The 21,159-nt window shown below is 42.6% G+C and overlaps 1 protein-coding gene across 1 annotated transcript in view; it reads right to left on the bottom strand.

The window, feature by feature from the left end:
• Positions 1–3,950: 3,950 nt before the first annotated feature.
• Positions 3,951–21,159, bottom strand: part of NUP107 (nucleoporin 107) — a 35,479-nt gene continuing 18,270 nt past the window's right edge. The window contains exons 19-28 of the mRNA XM_060251682.1: positions 20,694–20,812; positions 19,564–19,602; positions 18,588–18,738; positions 12,972–13,078; positions 10,927–11,029; positions 10,625–10,785; positions 10,047–10,172; positions 7,193–7,306; positions 6,205–6,372; positions 3,951–4,265 (exon numbers count right to left, since the gene is read on the bottom strand). Coding sequence (XP_060107665.1) covers positions 4,158–4,265; positions 6,205–6,372; positions 7,193–7,306; positions 10,047–10,172; positions 10,625–10,785; positions 10,927–11,029; positions 12,972–13,078; positions 18,588–18,738; positions 19,564–19,602; positions 20,694–20,812 — 1,196 coding nt within the window. The 3' untranslated portion in view covers positions 3,951–4,157. The remainder of the gene's footprint in view (positions 4,266–6,204; positions 6,373–7,192; positions 7,307–10,046; positions 10,173–10,624; positions 10,786–10,926; positions 11,030–12,971; positions 13,079–18,587; positions 18,739–19,563; positions 19,603–20,693; positions 20,813–21,159) is intronic.

Below are 21,159 nucleotides of genomic sequence, written 5' to 3'. Positions count from 1 at the left end.
ACTCTTCCTGTCAACAACTGCAAGTGAAAAGACGTTAAAGTTAACATGTGAAATGTTCCTCCAATGGCAGTGGTGCCAGTGGCAGAGCATCTGCTTTACATGCAGAGTTTCAATCCTCAGCATCTCCAGTTAAAAGGAGCAGGTAGGAGGCAAAAGACCTCTGCATGAGACCCTGGAGAGCTGCTGCCAGTCTGGGTCGACAATATTAACCTTGAAGATCTGATTCAGTGTAAGACATCTTCATGTGTTCAAGGGTTCGTATGTTGCTGTTCCATTTGAACAGTTCTGAATCTTATACAGGTATCTAAGTACCTTTAAAAGGAGCCCCGTGGCGCAGAGTGGTAAAGCTTTAATACTGCAGTCCTAGCTCTCTGCTCACGACCTGAGTTCAATCCCAGCGAAAACTGGGTTCAGGTAGCTGGCTCAGGGTTGACTCAGCCTTCCATCCTTCTGAGGTCGGTCAAATGAGTACCCAGCTTGCTGGGGGGAAAGTGTAGATGACTGGGGAAGGCAATGGCAAACCACCCCGTAAAAAGTCTGCCGTGAAAACATCGTGATGGGACATCACCCCAGAGTCAGAAATGACTGGTGCTTGCACGGAGACCTTTACCTTTTTTAAAAGTACCTTTAGATGTCAAACTCACTGGCTCACAAGTCCTGCTCTTCAAATCAGCCAGATCTCCCAGCCTTGGTCCCAAGCAAGTGTATGTAGAATTACAGCCCAAAAGTCTTGAAGATCCTGAACTCCTTAGGGAGATATATATTCCTTCTGATATTGGAACAGAAATGCTTGTCTAGAGCTGGGTTTTCTAGGTGTTGCTTGATGTAACTGATTCAACCTTAATCTGTGTGCGTTCATTACCCGATTCAGATGAAGGCTGAGATAGACTAAAACAAAAACAATCGTTCTGACTTCCATTTCATGAATGTATACATGTGAAATTTCACTGTATAGGTATTGTTAAATTTGATAGGGGAAAATCTTGGATGAAATCACTTTGTGTGTGTGCACATGTAATTATATAATAAATCTTTGTAATGGCACCATCTGCTGGTTTATCGCTATATTCTTCACCTGTGTTGAAGGAATGCATCCCTTATATGCTGCCACTATGAGATTTCAGACTTTTATCCAGCATAGAGAGTTTGGTGGTCACAAAGGCACCAAAGCCAGGAATTCCTGTACTTACTACCCACGCCAACTTGTAAGAGCTCAGCCAGCTTCACCAAAACAGGGAACATGGTCTAGAAATGAATGACAGCAAGGGAAGCGGGTGGTAGTAGGACCAAATGAGAAAAGCTAGTGATGGCATCATAAGACAAAAGTAATGATCAGGCGCACATCCAGAGTCCCAGGGGCTAAAAGTCAGGTGTTTGGGGAGGGGACAAAATCCCCCAAAGGTTGTGAAATTGTTTGGCCCAGCACCATGGTTAGCTCACCTCTTATAGGGCAGGATCAACAACTTATTGATACAGCACAAAACCAAAATTCAGACAACCCGATTTTAAGCAGTAGCAAGTAGACGGCTGGATTCAGCATCTATGATATTCAAAGACGTGACGTTTTCTCGTCTCTTGTCCTCTGTTGCATGTTCTGACTGCTCTTGATACATCTTTCAAATTTACCACTTTTTCTTATTGTTCCATCTCATTTTCTATTACTTCTGGCAAACTTTCCTCTTTACAGGTGTGTGATAAAGAGTTTTTTTAAACTGTACTGAAGCCTTCCTTGGCCTTAGGGCAGAGGCTGCCCAGACAACTTTGGCAACATCCTGACACAGAAATACAATGATCGGACTGAAGAAACAGGAAGATCTAGTAGAACCAGAACACACAGAAACACATTTCAGGTGGGCAGCCGTGTTGGTCTGCAGCAACAGAAGAAAGGTCGAGTCCAGTGGCACCTTTAAGACCCGCAAAGTTTAATTCAGAGAGTATCAGCTTCCGTGTGCATCTGATGACATATGCAGGCACACAAAAGCTCATACTCAGAATTAAACTTCGTTTGGTCTTAAAAGTGCCACTGGACTCAAACGTTCTAACAAAAAATACACAGTTTAGGAAGCTGCAGTAGCAACAGGGTTGAAAACAAATGCAAGCCATTTAACGTCCCACACCAGCACTGCAATGTTAGACCACTTGGTGGAAATAGTACTAAAAGAACCAAATCTAGGGAATGTGGATATGATTAAATATGACAATGAATGTAACTGAGAGTTAATGGGATGATGCCCGTGATTGGACTGTAGCCACTGAAGGATATAACTTAGGACTGCAACAGAACTCAGCTAAACGTGGAATATCCAATAAATTCCTTGCTAACAACCTCCTCTTTCAGAAAGTAGAGGGAGGAGGAGGATTTATACCCCTCTCTTCACGCAGAGCCCCAGAGCAGCTTACAGTCTCCTTCCCTCCTCTCCCCACAACAGATACCCTGTGAGGTAGGTGGGCCTGAGAGAGTTCTGAGAGAACTGTGGCTAGCCCAAGGTCACCCAGCAACTGCATGTGCAGCAGTGGGAAATCAAACCTGGTTCTCCAGATTAGAGTCCCGTTCTTAACCACTATACCAAACTGACTCTGTTTGGTGAAAAGGAATCAATCTGTAAGCGTTTTGAAAGCAATGCAGCGTTTTGAAAACAATGCTAGCAAAAGCTAGCATGGCTCTGTCAAGCATAAATCTTGCAAGACTTAAACTTTTCGCATTCCTAGTGGATTTCTGTGGACATAATATACTTTGATGCAAGACAGCTGAGAACGTCTCCCAAGATATATCGGCTAGCAAACTAGTTAAATGCAGAGGGGCCCAGTCTAGCCTGATCTTGTCAGATCTCAGAAGCTAAGCCAGGTTGATATTTGGTTAGTACTTGGATGGGAGCCCACCAAGGAATTCCAAGGTCGCTACATAGAGACAGGCAATGGCAAAGCACCTTTGTTCAGCTCTTGCCTGGAAAACCTTGTGGGGTTGCCATAAATTGGCTGCAACTTGATAGCACTTTACACACAAGTTGGTGGTACTATCAGGTAGATACCAAACTGGCCAGCAAACCGTATTCAAAGGTAGCAATCCTAATTAAGCCTACTCAAAAGGCCTTCAAACAAGAAAGGTAATATATTTTGTAGCTTCAAGAAATAGACACCCTCTGAGATCTCAGCAGCCACTGTGGGGGCTGCTAGGCAACCTCAATATTGCCAACATTGGGTTCTGCCATTGAAAGGTGGGGGGGGGGGGGAAGAGGGAAGAGCCTTTTCCAGGGCTATTTGCTCCCCTCCCTCCTGCTCCGAAGACTTATAAGGGCCAAGCCCAGCACTAACCACTGGGCAACTTGCAATCATGCAACTTGTATGATTCATCCAGGTATGGCAATGGCTACAACTTGATGCCACACAATTCAGTTGAGACTGGCGGCAGCCACTGTACAACTTGTACAGGCTAGCAGTGACGGCCACACAACTGAGCTGAATGACTTGCCGCGTGACTTTTGCCAGTTGGCCAACCTTTTCCAGGGGCAGAGAAAGTGAGACAGCTAGTGTGGTCAAATGGTTAGAATGTTCAAATCCTCACTCTGCCATGGAAGCTTGCGGGGTGACCTTGGGCCACTGAACTCTAGCTCAACCTAATCTACCTCACAAGGTTGTTGTGAGGATACAATGGGAAGAGACAATGATGCTGTGTGTCCCCACTGGAGATAAAAATGTAGTATAAACAAAGTAAATAATAGGGGGAGCACAGTGGGGCGTGAAGAAGGGGCGCACAGTGAAGAAGGGGCACACAATGGGAAGAAGAGAAGGCATTGGGGAAAGGGGAGAGGATATGAGTTCTACAAGAAGGAAAGAAAGAGTGTGAGGCAGGGGTTGTAGGAGAAAATGAAGTGACCCCACATGTCCTTGTGGATTTCCTACTTGTAGACATGTGATGTGATTCAGTTTGCTCATGTAAGTGCAAAAAGTTATTTTTATATTAAACAAAGATTTGTAGTTTTATTGAGAGAAATACAAATTTCACTTCACCAGCCTAGAATTTTACATATACAAAAATTCAAATACATGCCTCACATCTTATAAGCATCAAAATATATTTCAAAATAATGTTCCCATACCATGCGCAATGTAAACTCACACCACCATCCAAAACTGTTTTTTATTATGGAATGGTAGAGCTAAGACTGAATTTCATATCCGAGGGGATCCAAACCCTGATCCAAAAGCATGAGGGAAGACTCCCTCATCTTCTGTAGCAGCTTTCGGAGTTCATCCTTAGTAAATACCTGAAGACAGAGGAGGAGACAGAGAGAGAAACAGAGATAAGTTATGCTTAACTAAAGATATAACCTAGATGTGGACTGTGGGAAAACTAGCCGTTGGGGGTTTTTCCAGCAAATTTAGCATGATAATCAAATTGGGAAAAAGCAATGATATTCATCTGTGATAGTCCCAGAATATAAACTTTAGGATTTTTATAATTGTGATAACCTCTATAGAATTTGATAGAGGGAAGTTTTTCAACCCTCAGCTCTTCTTCCTTAGTGTCTCCCTTACCTGGAAAAGCTGGCATTCATAGGAAAAATCACTGAAGCAGTCATAACTTAAGAACTCTTAGTTCTCATGGATGCCACACTGACAGCTATGATCAGTCTATTCATAACAAGCCACAAATCCATGCATATTCCATGTTATTCTACTCCTTCCCTATGTCCTCTACTCTAAACAAAGCCAATTGCAACCATGAGACAAAATAAGGACAACAGAACAGATTATCTACTTATTTAAGGAATTTCCGTGCAGCTCCTTCTAGGGAACCAGCCCAAGGCTGCTTACAAGGTCACAAAACACAAACATTCCAAGTTATAAATTATAAAGCAGACTTAAAAACCCTCAGCCAGAGAGTAACAAAAACTGAGGTGGTTAAAATGAGTTTAACAATTTTCAAAATAAAAGCACACTATAAAAACATTTTAAAAGATGAACTCAAAAGCCTGGGTAGACAAAAACATTTCGGCTGTGTGGCTAAAATAAAGCGACACAAAGGGAGCCTCAAAGGGAAGGGCATTCCACAAGTGAGGTGCAATTACTGAAAACCTGGCCTATGTGGCCCCTTCCAACTCTTGTGATTCTATGGTTCTATTAAGCGGCAGCTGGACAAACACTTGTCAGGGATGCACTGAGCTGGGGGTTGGACTAGACAGCTGGTATGGCCCCTTCCAACTGTGATTCTATAACCAACCACCCCCTGCCTGATCTCTGGTTGCCACTTACTTCACCTCTGAAGGCAGGAGCATGGAGAGCAGGACTTGTGAGGTAGCTCTTAAGGGATGAGCTGGACCACATGGGATAAGGCAGTCCTTCAAGCACCCTGGCCCCAAACCATGAGAACCAGCCCTGTGAATTGTGCCTGGAAACAACCACCAGTGCAGACCTTAACACCAGGAGTAATACAGTTCTTGCATCTAGCCACTGTCAGTAGCCTGACTGCCACATTTTGGACCAACTGAAAGTTTCAGACCATTTTTCAAAGGCAGCCTTGTGTACAGCACATTACAGGAATCCGACCTGGATGTCATTAGAACATGGACCTCCATGGCCAAACTGTACTTTTCAAAGAACGGGTAGAGCTGAGATACCAGCCAAAGCCGATAAAAGGCACTACATGCCAACCGTAGACCAGGATGAAGCAGCACCCCTAAGCTTACGATCTGCTGCTTCAGGGAGAAGGCAACAGCACCTCAGCCTTGTTAGAGCAGAGCTTCAGTTTACTGCCCTCATCCATCCCGTTAACTATTCAAGACTTCCACAGACTCACCTGGCTCAGCTGTTAAAGAGGAACTGAGCTGGGTATCATCTGTATACTGTTGGCACAAGAAGTCCCTGAATAATCTCTCTTGGTGGTTTCAGGTTAAACATCATTTTTTGGGGGGTGGGGTGGGGGTGGGAATGAAACTCTGCATACTTACTCCATCACTCTACAGGTGGAGATCAATCAAGGCAACCAAGGTGGTTTCCGTCCCAAACCCAGGCCTGAATCCAGGCTGAAATGGCTCTAAGTGATCGCTTTCCTCCCAGACCGTCTGAAGCTTCGTGGCCACAAGCAGCTCACGCACCTTGCCCCAAAAAGGGATATTTACGACAACCAAAGAACCACCAAGCAGCAGCTTTTGAACTTCAAATACAAACCCAGAGGGGCTTTTGACATCTCCTGAATTAATTTACCGTGTAGAGTTTGTGCCGATGTGATGCAATCAAGTCAGCGAGCCGGAGATCTTCCTGATACTGTCCTGTTCTGTACAATACTGTGTGGAGGAGGAAGCACATCATGGGCAAGCACAGCTTCCGCAGCATGATCATCTGATGAGCACGTTCAGGGTCATCTTCGGCATCCTTGATTTCAAAAAGCGGTATTAGTTCTAAGCAAAAAAAAAGCCCTCTACGGTTTTCCATTTGCAGTTATACCCTACAGCATCCCGTCACTTAAAATCCATGCAGGCACACATACAGATAAAAAGGTGCATTTCCGGCTCTGGGGTGACATCGTAAGATGACGTTTTCACAGCAGACTTTTTACAGGGTGGCTTGCCATTGCCTTCCCCTGTCATCTACGCTTCCCCCCTAGCAGGCTGGGTACTCATTTTACCGATCTTGGTAGGATGGAAGGCTGAGTCAACCTGGAGCCAGCTACCTGAACCCAGCTTCTGCCAGGATCAAACTCAGGTCATGAGCAGAGAGTTTGACTGCAGTACTGCAGCTTTACCACTCTTTGCCACGGGGCTCATACATACAGATACACACTTACAAAACAATAAAGCAGCCTAGCACTACTTATGCTATAACCTTGCTTCCATTCCAGTTCATCCTGGTTACCAAAACCAAACCCTAATTAAGAGCTTCACAATATTCAATTTGAGTATATCTGGTCTTTCAGAGAAGCGGTGAAGGTCAGCAATTGCTTCTTTGAAAAGCAACACGATTCACAGTTACTATTAAATTACTTCTCCATACCCCCCCTTTTTCACAGCTTCCCACCATAGGTTTTCCTACATTTCCAATGGAACAAGCATTACAGAGCCAGCAAACAATCCAAGATGAAAGCAGACAATGGCAGGCAAATGCATAGCAGTGTGTTACCAGAAGAAGCACTGCGATTCTTTAGTACTGGACAAGAGCAGTTTTTAAATGTGTCTTAGATAAGAATACACTATACCTCTCTGACATCAACCATCCAACCTCCGTCCACAAACAGTAAGACATTATACATTTTCTCTTTCACGTCAGCTGTAAAGACATCCAAGAGACCTTTCCATATTCCATAATCTACCTGAAAAAGAAAAGCCAAAGAGATCCCATCCAGAAATACTAAGCGGCACAGCACCCTACAGTTTCTTTAATCCGATCTTGAAGGCGCCACTGGACTCAAACTTTATTCTGCCACCAATTAACAATTAAACAAGAGAATATTTGCAAATTTAATATGAACTGGCATGACTGAAGTCTGGCTATTTAAAAAATTAACATTAGTTTTTAAGTATTTCATTCAGCGATGGTCACCAAATCCAGCCGTTAAGCTAGGCAGACAGACCTTTCCGATAGAACATTTCACATCCATGGATTATCTTCTACTTTTGTATTCATTGCTTGAAACATTCCATGCTGCCAGTCTCCCAGCATGGGATCCAAGGCAGATTATAATCAACATAAAGAATAAAATCCAGACATAAAAAAATGAAGAGAACAATACAAATTAAAGAGCAGTTCATAATCAGGCCAGAAGCAAAGTGGACAACAAGAGGAAAAGGAGATAAAAAATTTCACAGTACCCCCCCCCCCACCTTTGCTTTATGTAGTCAGTCAGTCAGTCACGTTTTATTTATATCCCGCCCTCCCCGCCAAAGCGGCTCAGGGCAGCTAACAACAAGAACTTAATGAACTTACATTATACAATAAATAACATTTAACTACAATTGATTAAAATCTGTTAAAATTCTAAAAAAAAAAATTAAAAAAGAACATTAGTGTATTTGGTACTATGATCGCTGGCTAGTTTGCTTAGCAGTTTGGCAGTCTCAGCTGGTGAAGGCCATTCGGAACAAAATGGTCTTGCAGGCCCTGTGGAACTGTTCAAAGTCCCGCAGGGCCCGCATTTCTTCTGGGAGCTGATTCCACAGCTGTGGAGCCATAGCAGAGAAAGCCCGGGTACGGGTACTCTGGAGTTTTACCTCTTTTGGCCCGGGGATAGTCAGCAGGTTCTTCCCTGTTGACCTCAGTGCTCTCTGGGGTTCATGTGGGAAGAGACGGTCCCTAAGGCAGGCAGGTCCTCGGCCATATAGGGCTTTAAAGGTAATAACCAGCACTTTGTAACGAATCCGGTATATAACTGGCAGCCAGTGCAGTTCCTGCAGCCCCGGCTGTATGTGCTCCCGCTTTGTGCTCCTGTATGTATGCTCCTGTATGTGCTCCTGTATGTATCTCCCCAGGAAAGAGCAATGATGTAACTGCAGGATAGACCAACTTCTAACCATCCCCTGCCTAGTCTCTGAAGGCAGGGGCACTTGTGAGTATTAGGTGCCATCAAGTCGCTTCCGATTTATGGCGATCCTATGAATGAACAACCTCCCAAACATCCCACTGTTAGCGGCCTTGCTCAGGTCCTGCGAACTAAAGGGTTCCTTGATTGAGTCAATCCAGCTCATATTGGGTCTTCCTCTTTTCCTTCAAGTAGGAAGTGCCTAATGCCAGATGGCAGCATGCTTCTTTTTTTTGTCTGCCTTCTTGGCGTAGTGGTTAGGTTTCTTGTCTTGCGTGTGATGGCAGAGGGTTCAAGCCCAGCCTCTGTCTTCTTTACTTTTCTTTTTCACAGGAAGAGTGCACACGGTCTAGAGTAGGGGTGGCCAAGCTATGGCTCAGGAGCCACATGTGGCTCTATCACACATATTGTGTGGCTCCTGAAGTCCCCCCCCCCCTTGTGCTGTTGGCCAGCTCAGAGAAGGCAAGTCTTTCTTTAAATCTCTTCTACAATCCAAGCCAGCTAGTGGTTTGGAGAATGCGTTTAAAGCTGCTTTCTTTCCTCTCCCTCCGTCATCCCCCTCCCCACATCTATTTGCCTGCCTTCCTGTCTGGCGGCTCTTAAATATCTGACGTTTATTATACGTGGCTCTTACGTCAAAAGCAAGTCTCGCCACCCCTGGTTTAAAGATCAAAAAACAAACCTATTGTGTCATAATACAAATTGAAAACTTCCAAAAAATTAATGCATTATATTATGGAAACCATCCAGACTTAATACCAACATTCAGACATTACCAAACAAAGAACAATATCCCATATAAGCAATATCAAAGGATGACTCCGAACACCAGTCTTCATAAAGTCTGTAAGGAGTACTATGACTCAAATGTAAAGTTTCAAACAGAGTCCTTCCATAGCGTCGGCTTCAAAGGAGAAATTCTTTCCTTGGGGGTCGCATAACTAGTTAGCATGCCAGAGTCTCGTTCGTTATCGGAATTAACCAGACAAATCGCTCCACCAACTAAGAATGGTTTTTTTGATTTTTGCTTATATTGTGTTGCCATTGTTCAATTACCCCTGGTTTAAAGAGCAGAGCTGGTTGCCTGTGGCCAACACTTCTGCTGCCAATCAAGCCCTTGCCAGGGACAGGTGGGGTGCCCTTCCTCGTAGGCTATGAGGGAAATACTAAGGCCATGTGCCCCTGTTATGGTTGCGCTGTTGCTGGTCTATCCTCCCAGCGAAAGTCAGTGGCTGCATCAATAGGTAGTGACTGGCTGCACTTATGCGTGCCACTCAAAGGGGCCACTACCTGAAAGGCAGATGGTGCTGGGGTTCCTATGGCCTTTAGCATGCTTGCTGTGAGGTCTGTGCCTCAAAACGTGTTCTGTTTTCCCCCTGTGGGATGTCCACATGGATCTGACCAGTACCACTGCTATTATGTGGGTGGCTGGCTGCTACCGCTCCAGACTGGGTTGTTAATGAGACAACAGTTCTATTTCAACATTAGCCAGCAGCAAAAAATACCTCAAGAGCTTATTTTCATGTCTATTTACCTCATATTTCTTCTCCTTAAGTTCATGGGCTACTTTCTCAGTGAAACTTGCTTGTGAAAGCTGGCCAGGGGCTTGTGGCATTGAGCTCATGTGTTTAAACCACTCGTTGAAGGCTTCATGGGCTTCCTATATTGGATTGGAAATACGCAATCATTTTCACGTAGCTGTCTAGAGAATATATAAAAGGCATGTGTGCCAATGGAGTGCTTTGACATCTTGACTCCGGAGCATCCATTTAAAACGTCATCTCAACATCCAAGCAAATACAAAGTTATTTGTGGGCATCACTCCTCAACATTTGACCTAACTGTGATCTGTAAGTCAATTGGAACTAACTTCTCAACACTACAGTAAATTTAAGAATAAACGTACTAATAAAAACAAAGAGTTATTAAAAACGTTAGCATGAGGCCTGTTCACAGCACTGAACATGAGCCGAGGCTCAGTTCCAGAAAGTGTTTTCAGCCATAGAACAATTTTTAAAAAAATGGATCTGCACATATGAACAGAGCATGTTCCAGTTTTGAGGGGTGAGACTTCTAGACACCACTTTTCAAAGTTTAATAGCTGGATCTTACCAGATATGCTCTGATACATAAATGCTCTCTAATAGCATTGTCATCTTCAGCTGGAAGGGGACTATCCATTCCTTGCTCCTCCCACTGATTGTATATTTCTGCTATACAGTCCTGTGGGATTTTTATGAACACCTCTTTTGCTGCTTCGTGTTTCTTAGATGCTGTAAAAAAGGTTGTTTAAGAAAATCAGAAATCATGACAGGGAAGTGTACTGACTAAACTATGCCTTTCACGATTAATCATGCTTTTTTTTCATTTTTTAAATTAAAAATTAAAAAGCTGATGAGTAATACAACCAGTACCCAAGAACTTCCTCATTATAGCGTTGCTTTGCTTAAGTGCTTCAGCTCTCTGAGCAGGATCAAATACCAGCCAGTCAATGACATCAATCTTCAAGCGGTCTTCCTGAAATATCAATACAGGGACACAAATTTCGTAATTATCTTTTGAGTACACAACAGAAGTTTATAGACACTGGAAACAATCCACACAAGTCTGAGACTAGTTCTGCACGCCCAGTGCAGCTTTGGGTTTATGGTTCTCTAACACAGTGGTACTCTGCAGCTTGTAGATTGCCACATCTGCAATGATCATCAACCAAAACAGCCACATTTACTTGCATCCCTGACATGAGGCCTACACTTCAGGGAAGCCTGTTCCTCTGGCAGCTGTTTCAAGTGAAAATTACCTGGAAACCAGAAGCCTCAGCAGCCAATGGCTTTGCCCTGCTTCCAGAAATGTGGGGCAGATGCCACACTAGGGGATGATGCTCAGAAGAGCCACAGGTGACACAGCACTGTTCTAACGGCAGATCTTTCCCTCCACCCCCAAAGTCACAACCCCTCCCCCCTCGTTTCTGAATATTAGGAAGTTTCTCTTAACAGTTTTTTTTCCTCTAAGGAAAGTCCTAGTGGGCAACCGAAGATTCTTCAGCATCTACAAGCAGCTCTTGAGGTCATATCCACAGAATTTAGAGCTTTTAAGGAGATACCTTTGTACTCACAGATAAACAGTGTAAGGCAATTAGCGCCTTAATATCAACAGGTTTCAGTGAAAAACTGAAATAAGTTTGACATCAACCAAATCCACTTAAAACCCATCTGATCATTAAAATGTTGGTTACTTTCCCACTGGTCAAATCTCAGAATCTGTACCAAGAAGTCTTCCTTAATTTTTTAAGTGCCGCTGAAGAGCATAGCAAATGTGTACTTCAGTGGAGAGCGTACGTCGTAAAACACCTCTACTTGAACTGATCTGCATCATCATTACAGAATGACTTTATGAATGTTCAGTTCTAGTGAAAACAGGAAGGAAGTTCCTCGCTCTATACGCTGATTTTTAAAGAAGCATGGCATACATAACTTGAAATCAATCATTACCTCCCCTCCCCAAAAAATACCGGCAAGGGGGAGAAGATCAAAGACAGAACAGTTCTACCTGTATTTGTCAGATTTACAGAGTTGGATCTAACAAAAATATATTCACTGATGGAAAGGCTGTGTAATTTTCACTGATTTCCCCCCCTCCCACTACAGACCTCTACCACCCAACCCCCACCGTTCCTGGGAGGTCCCCTGTCCCGTAAGAGCAGTACTTGGGGCTGCAGTAGAATGGAGACAGCATGAAAATCCTGCTTCGCTCACAGAAATCCCTTTTGTCAGCAGAGATTTTCCATGGGATGCAAGCAAATAATCATCCTATCTCCAGAGCTGTCCAGTAAAGCTTTCCACGGGGAATGACAGAAATATGTCGAGTACTCTTTTCAGTTTCTTTCTGTAGAAAGCAGCACAAGGGGGTTTGCTGACACCATCTCTGCAGCACGCAGATGTAGGAACACTGCCTCTTTCCCCCAACCATCTGTTATTGCTCATTAAAAGAACATAAATTGGCTGGAGCTTCTAGTGCTTTGCCGAGTCATTCCAACACATATATTTGCTGTTCAGTATTGACAAAGAAAAATATAGACCTACTAGAGGAAACCTGAAAGTGAAAACAATATGCATACCCCCCCCCTTTGTTAATACACACTTGGCTATATGAACAGCTGGCTTGAGATCTTAATTACAACACAATGGTTCACCTACAACTTTAACAGGATGCAGGTTTACCTCATACCATTTTATGAGCAGCATTTAGGCCCTACTATAGTCAACAAAATGAGACACAGAGTAATTTTAAAAGTAAAAGGGTGTTTTGTCTTCTCTAACTGCACTACCTCACCCCCCATCCTCAGACAGCTATATCTGGAAAAATTAAAAAAGGAATTACAGGGAGGGAAATCTTGTGACTCCATTTTCCATCCAACAGCACCTGCATCACAGGCGGAACATATATCAGCGCTGCTCACCTCTGTGGTCCCTGAGTCGATCGCAAGATCATGGTGAGTGAACTCGCTAGCATCTTTTTTGCAAATGTTTTCTACAACCGTTTTTGTTATGGTTGCAACATCCAAACCTGTATTTAAAGCAAAATTTATAATGTCAGTTATGAGGGAATATCAGTGGCATCTAGGAAAAACAAACGTGTTCAAGCACGCATCACAGAAGATGAAGGAATCAAAAGTATTCATCAACATCAGAGCGTTTTACAAATATTGACATGGAAGACTTTATAGCAGAAGCAAATATAGCCCATTTTACAAATCAAATACCATAGGTAAGTGTTAACAGAAGACAGTCCAGTGTAAATCAGACATCAGGTTAAAAAGGTAAAAGTAGTCCTCTGTGCAAGAGTAAAGGTAGCCCCCTGTGCACCAGTCGTTTTTGACTCTGGGGTGACGTCGCATCACAACATTTTCACGGCAGACTTTCTCCCCCCCCCCCCCCGATTTTTATAATTTTTATTGATTTTAACTACAAAGTAAAGGAACATAAGCATAGAGAGAGAGGGAAGGGTGGATACAAAATGGAAAGGACAGAAACAAAAAAAATTACAAATATATCAGTTACAGTTCTACCGCCAGATGAAATACCCAATTCTTTCTACACGCAGGTGTAAAATTCTCCCCATATATTTTACCATCTTAATCTTTCATTATAGCTTTTTTACTAAACTATTACTTAAAATGTAAGTCTAAACAATTCTTCTTCAACAGGTAAAAGTATATAAAAAAGGAAATCAAGACAGTCTCAACACAGAGCTGGCTGGCTAAACTTAACCATATTGGAAGCACAGACTAATTTGTTAATTTGACAATATCAACATTAAAGTGAACATATGAAATATCATGAAGGCGCAAACAGACTTGTTAATTTAACAATATCATCCTAGAATAAAACATACAAAACCAATAACCTTATCCTTAACAAGCTAAAAATAAAATACAGTAGTTTATATGTCTCAATATGAACAGTTTCTCCAAACAAACATATTAAGAAGAAGAAGAAGAACATATTGGATTTCTATCCCGCCCTCCACTCCGAAGAGTCTCAGAGCGGCTCACAATCTCCTTTACCTTCCTCCCCCACAACAGACACCCTGTGAGGTGGGTGGGGCTGGAGAGGGCTCTCACAGCAGCTGCCCTTTCAAGGACAACCTCTGTCAGAGCTATGGCTGACCCAAGGCCATGTTAGCAGGTGCAAGTGGAGGAGTGGGGAATCAAACCCGGTTCTCCCAGATAAGAGTCCGCACACTTAACCATTACACCAAACTGACTCTCTACCAAATAAAAAATAATTGTGTTGCCCGCCCTCTTAACAATTGATCCAAATTAACTGTTTATTTATCTAACATTTTAACAAAACCTTTCCATCCTTAAAATCTCACTTGACCTTTAATCGCATATTGGAGAGCCAGTTTGGTGTAGTGGTTAAGTGTGCGGACTCTTATCTGGGAGAACCGGGTTTGATTCCCCACTCCTCCACTTGCACCTGCTAGCATGGCCTTGGGTCAGCCATAGCTCTGGCAGAGCTGGTCCTTGAAAGGGAAGCTGCTGTGAGAGCCCTCTCCAGCCCCACCCACCTCACAGGGTGTCTGTTGTGGGGGAGGAAGGTAAAGGAGATTGTGAGCCGCTCTGAGACTCTTTGGAGTGGAGGGCGGGATATAAATCCAATATCTTCAATATCTTCATCAATTCTTAGTAAGAATTCCATATTTAATTACCCACAGAGGAAACAAGTCAAGGACCCTTCTTCCTGAAAAAATTTCCATATCTTGATTTTTACTATTTAGCTCAACCCTACTGAAAATACAAACTCGCTTATTAATTTGACAATATCATCACAACAGCGAGCATGAGACAAATATCTTTATCTACTAAATGCAAATCTACCCAATGGGAAGATAATTATATTATCTACCTTCTTAAGAATATGGCCCAAAAATCTCACTTAGCATTTTAAAATCATATTTAAATTTTTATTGTGAGTTCCATATCCAACTACCCACAAAGCCTGCCAAATTGCAAGTTAATTACATTATCTGCCTTCTTAAAATTTAATCCAAATTAACTATTTATTTACTTAAGGGTTTTTTCCAAAACGTTTCATTCTTTTAGCTCTTATATCCATATTACTCTAGAAAAACTAGAACTTAATATAACCCAGACATCACACTTTGCCTTTTAAAATCGCATGTCAGTTCTTGTTAAATATTCCATATCCGACTATCCACAAAGAGAGAGAGAGTTCAGAAATCCTTCTTCCTGAAAAATTTCCATATCTTGATTTGTTGGCTAAGATACACCTTCTCTCTCCTCAATGCAATCATCCCTCCCGATAGCAGTAGAAAGAATTTCATGCCATTTGTTCCTCTCAGCAAAACTTCAATCAGTCTCGATTTCCAGTCTTGTTTTTTAACTGCGCTATAAGGTTCCATTTTGGTTTTCTTTTGTTCATTTCACAGCGGATCACTCTCCCCTTCTAATTCCACAGATGTCACTGTGATCTCTTTAGCACTCTGCTCATGTAGATTTGAGATTTCGCTAGCTTTCAGCGTAAAAGCTCCCATTTGTTTGTTAATCAATTCCGTTAATGAACCAAGATCCTGTTTCAGAGAAGTAATACTCCGTAGTATGTCTTTATTATAACACATTTCGCTAGGCAGTGCCATTTTTCTGTCAGCAAACTAGGTCTCTTAATCCAAGTTGAAAAGTAGTTTAAGGACCCATCATTAGTCCGTCATTCCAAATCTCCTCCAGCTGTGATTTTGAATGTTATCATTTCAATTGCAGTCGGACGACAGACAAAACTCTCTAAAATATATCTCGCTTTTACTCAGACCATATTGCAGCCAAATAACAGGCTCTTTAACATGTATCCAATTACAATCCGGGTCGATTTAGGTATTTGTATTCAGTCCAATTCAGATTGTTACCAATAGTTAAAGTTGCTCTTTAACTTTTCGAAGCCTCGTTCACAGGAAAGATAGGCATGCAGTCGACCTCTTTCCCTTCCTTTGAGCTACCCGCTTGTTGTTATGTAAAATGACCCATTAGCCAGTGGTATTAAAAGCACACTTACTTGCCAAGTAGAATTGCCATGCTTGGGGTAGAGAAGTGATACATCAGAAGCTTATTAAAAAGAGGGAAATAAAGCGGTTGGGCGATCACCTTTTTCTGCTGTGTCAGCTATCATGGCGCCAGAGCCTCGGGACGCGCAAGAAGGTCAGGAGCAGCCGCCGCTATGTCCCTGGCTTCCCACAAGAGTCTCATGCCGAAGAAAACCCTCCCCCCCGCCTGATTCAGAGGTGCCGCAGGACGACGATCTGTGGACACCCCTGAGCTCAAGGCGCCATAACCCGGAAAAAACTTTTTTTTTTAAATGGGGTGGTTTGCCATTGCCTTTCCCAGTCATCTACACTTTCCCCCCAGCAAGCTGGGTACTCATTTTTGCCGACCTCGGAAGCATGGAAGGCTGAGTCAACCTGGAGCCAGCTACCTGAACCCAGCTTTCGCCGGGATCGAACTCAGGTCGTGAGCAGAGCTTAGGACTGCAGTACTGCAGCTTTACCGCTCTGCGTCACGGGGCTATGATATCAAATAAAATACTTCAAAATCATGGCTTGGATCTACAGAACTACAATGGGAGGCTCCCCTCACAGAATATGATTCTTCTATCACATTCCTTTCTCCTACTCCACATTCTCCCAGCCCCCCCGCTCGTGACAGGTAGAACACAGAAAGGCATTCCAGTGATCCAGGCTCCAACTGTAGCAATACTCTGAACGAGCCAGTGGGAGCTGTACTCAGAAAAGTTAAAATCTGTCAGGGGAAGATTAAGTTAATCAGAAGTGAGATTTGGAGAGTTAGGTTTCTAGGGCTGTGAGTTAAGAGGCTAGAAGTTGTGTGAGAGAGAACAGTTACATTAACTGGAATGTCGTCAAGTCAAGTTAGCCTTTGTTGGCATCAAATATATAATATCAGAGCAAATTGGTTAAAAGAGATAAAATAGATTGCATACACTGAACTAGTGCCTATTGGAAATTTGATCAAGTGGTCTTAGTTGATGTCAAAAAGAAAAACTGAGCAGACTGGCTCTTCGAGGAAGCATTTTATGCAAAACGTGATCCAAGCTGATGGTCACATAAAGGGAACATCACCTTGAGAGCCAGGATTTGTAAGGAATTTGGATACCACACAGGCATGAACAAGAAGTGAGAAGGACTGGATATTCTCTGGACATTGAAATACTGCGGATCCTTTCCTTTTGTGAAATATTTTGGTATACTGTTTATTTGGTATTGTTGGAAACAAACCTAGACAAATAAGAATTGAACATATGAACATATGAAGCTGCCTTAAACTGAATCAGACTCTTGGTCCATCAAAGTCAGTATTGTCTACTCAGACTGGCAGCGGCTCTCCAGGGTCTTGAGCTGAGGTTTTTCACACCTACTTGCCTGGACCCTTTTTAGTTGGAGATGCCGGGGATTGAACCTGGGACCTTCTGCTTCCCAAGCAGATGCTCTACCACTGAGCCACCATCCCTCCCTCCCTGTGTGTGTGTGTGTGTATATATATATATATATTATTGTGTGTTTTGTACACAGTTGTTGTTTTCTGCTATAGACTGTGTTGCCACTTTTGTAAAGTGCATGAGGTCAACAGCTGTATGGATCCAATTAAGGGGAAACATCAGTTGAAGCAATAAATATGTCAAAAATAGGAGATAAGCGTGTAAGAGAATCTTTTCTAATTGTGGGAAAGTTAACTTTATGATGCCCATCTGCCTCCCCTCAAGTGCAGCAATCACTATATTTTGTTCTAAAAACTATATCAATGTGTAGTTCTTAAAAGTGTCGTGTCTAAAAAAGATCTATATATTGAATTCCATTACAAACATATGAAAGCTTATACCTGGAATAAAACTTTGGTGGTCTTAAAGGTGCTACTAGGGCAACTGAACTGTTACACGAGGCCAGCAGGCTTGGCTGGGCTTAGTGAGATGCAGCAGAGTGTTGCGTTTGTGTTATTAAACTGTCTGTGAGAAGGTTTGCCTCAGGCACATATCTGAAACGAAACATCCCACAACTCTTGCTCAGTGATGTATTTTTAAAATCAACGTTGTACTCATTCACTTTAAAAAGTCAAACATCAAGTGCCTGTCAGTTTACCTCAGTTAATAATCCAGTCTTGGGTGGATTTATACTCAGGCCTGGGGACTGCCTCCTAGAACTGTATTTTATTTCCCACTGGGCACTCTTGGAGCTATGAAGCGGGTGGGAAAATTCTATGGGGCCGAGCCTAGCCCCCAGGAAATGCATCACACTGGCTCCTGCTCTATGGGGCGGAAGATCATTAGGAAAACCTGGGTTGTGGAACACAGGGTATCAGTGGGAAGGTCTGCAGACGTCACACTCGCACATGTACAAGTGCCCTTTCTCATCATGCACAGGCTGGTTTTTACTTTAGCTACAACACTTTCACTGTGATATAGCTATTTAAGAATACTGGCATTAAGTGCTACCTTAAAAAAAACCAGCAACCAGAATGCAACCTCTTCAATATATTATCCATATTTCTTACCAGCTTCCTTTGCTAACTCCAGGCAGTGGTGGCGTTGTTCGATTTCAGTCACATCTTCCAAGAATACAGCATACTGAACAATACCTACATCTTGAGGCAAGTGGCTGACATAAAATGCGATAAGATCCGTTTGCTTCTCACATATTAACCGCTGCAGCATAAAAATGTTTAAAATACATTAAGAAGTCTGTCTCATTCCTTTTCCAGCCCGTTCTCCCCACGTTTCATACATGAAGGATGCACAGAAGGTGCATGCCATTTCAACCTTCAGCAATGTTTTATGACACCCTGAACTTATAAAACAAGTCTATTCGATTGGGTTTTTTTTTTATAAATACTGGTCATTCTCATTCCAAAATGTAGTGAAAATAGACACTTGTCTTCAGCTAATAGTTTATGGCCAGTCCATTTATGACAAGGTTTCAGAAAACTAATGTGGTACAATGTGGAGAGCTAGTTTGGTGTAGTGGTTAAGTGTGCGGACTCTTATCTGGGAGAACCGGGTTTGATTCCCCACTCCTCCACTTGCACCTGCTAGAATGGCCTTGGGTCAGCCATAGCTCTGGCAGAGGTTGTCCTTGAAAGGGAAGCTGCTGTGAGAGCCTTCTCCAGCCCCACCCACCTCACAGGGTGTCTGTTGTGGGGGAGGAAGGTAAAGGAGATTGTGAGCCGCTCTGAGACTCTTCGGAGTGGAGGGCGGGATATAAATCCAATATCTTCATCTTCTATCTTCTTCTACAATGGATAAAATATCAGGCCATGACTGGGGACACTGAGGTTTGAATTCCCACTCTGCCGTAGACCTGGATCACCTCGGGGCAGTCACTCGGCCTTATAGAGTGGTTGTTGCAATGATAAAATGAAGGAAGGACGAATTATGTAGGCTGTTTTGGGCTTCCCACTGGGGAGTGAGATGGGGTAGAAATGTCTAATAAAACAAATAAAATGTACCTATCGAACAAATCGAGAGATTTACCTGAACATAGATTTTCAAAACATCAACTGCAACTTCCTCCTTTAATGGGGAAAAAAGATACAAGGGTTAACAAAATATGCTAATAACAGCATCTAAATTATCTCTGCCATTTTGCTGTTTCTCTGTATAGCATGAAAACTACTCACTATGACTGCTTTTCGAAGATCAGTCACTAACTCCAATGGATTATAGCTAAGCACTGTTCACACTCGCACCACAATGCCAGCCATTCTTTAACAGTAAACAAATTATTTAATGAAATCTCTGCTCACCAATCATTCTATATTAGCTTCTTTACTTTGGAAATAAGAATTTTGAAATCAATCTTGGCAAAAAGGATAAATATAATTTGCTCCATTAACATCCCTCATTTCAGACAGACAACTAAGATACTGAACACTGAAGCTCGCTATGCTTTGGGAACAAGTTTTCACTTATAGACAAGAAAGGGCCAGCTCTTATCTTCTGTTCTACTAAAAACCTGACCTTTGCTTTATTAACGACTGGGTCTCCATGTCTGTTCCTTTCTAACTCCTACTCTGGAAGGGCAGTGAGGGAAAGGAAAGGCAGAGCAAAAGGAGAGGATTCCTTTATGCCTTCACTTCCAGTTGGCGATTCTGCCATTTCTTTGACTGAACAATGTCCTTATTCAAGCATGGTTTGGGAAATCAAAATGGCCCCTGGAACAAACCAGGCTGAGGGTCCCCGAACCCTGGTAATGCTAAGCAAAACTAGTGGGGCTGAGCTTTGTTTGTTTCTGGCTGTTGATAGCCTTCCAGGGAAGCAGATCACTAAGAACTTCCCATGCAATTTACATGGCCAGTCCACATCTGCCGTTATTTCTTTTCCTGTGTATATGTACTCAAGCTTTGAGAGAAAGCTATTGTTTGCATGTATATAGCTATATACATAAACACCTTGCTACAAATAATAAACTATTAGCCAGTATCTATCTATTTTTATCTATCTATTTTTAAATATCTCTACATGAACAAAATGGGCCTCAGTTTTAAAGATTTTATTCTATAAACTGGGTGCTTATAACTCGCAATGGCTAGTTCTGAACATTCACCCTTAAAGACAGAGAAGCCGTGAGGAGAATAACACAAATGCTGATCGGATGAGCTTACTTTAGTTTGCAGTCCCAACGTGCGGAAAAATAAGATGAGGTGAGTCATGAATCGAAGCAGGTGTCCCGGGAGAACATTTCTGTCTTTAGAAAGCCATCTATTAAATTCATCCATCAAACCTGAAAAAAAAAGAAATGCTTCAGTGAGGTTTCACGTTAAGAAATGTTTAAACGTTTAGCAGCACTGCTCTACACAATGGAACCTACAGTATCCCAGACCTGGAAGCACAGGCGACAAGACACCACGTTGAGCCTTAGAAGTACCGTTTTATTACGTTCATGAGACATGCGAAATCGCAATCGCTCACGGGATTTAATCACCACAAAGCTCAATAAGGTTGCTCCTTCTAAACTTGGTGACAGAGTACCTATCAATAGGAGACTCACAATGAGACATTTTATACATATTTGGGGGTACTCCATGGGTAAGCAAAAACATACATTTATAAGTTTAAGAAGAACACCCC

This window comes from Heteronotia binoei, chromosome 12 (genome assembly GCF_032191835.1).
Source record: "Heteronotia binoei isolate CCM8104 ecotype False Entrance Well chromosome 12, APGP_CSIRO_Hbin_v1, whole genome shotgun sequence".
Classification (NCBI taxonomy): domain Eukaryota; kingdom Metazoa; phylum Chordata; class Lepidosauria; order Squamata; family Gekkonidae; genus Heteronotia; species Heteronotia binoei.
Note: the sequence above shows the minus strand (reverse complement) of the source record. Positions and strands in the feature narration are given on the sequence as shown.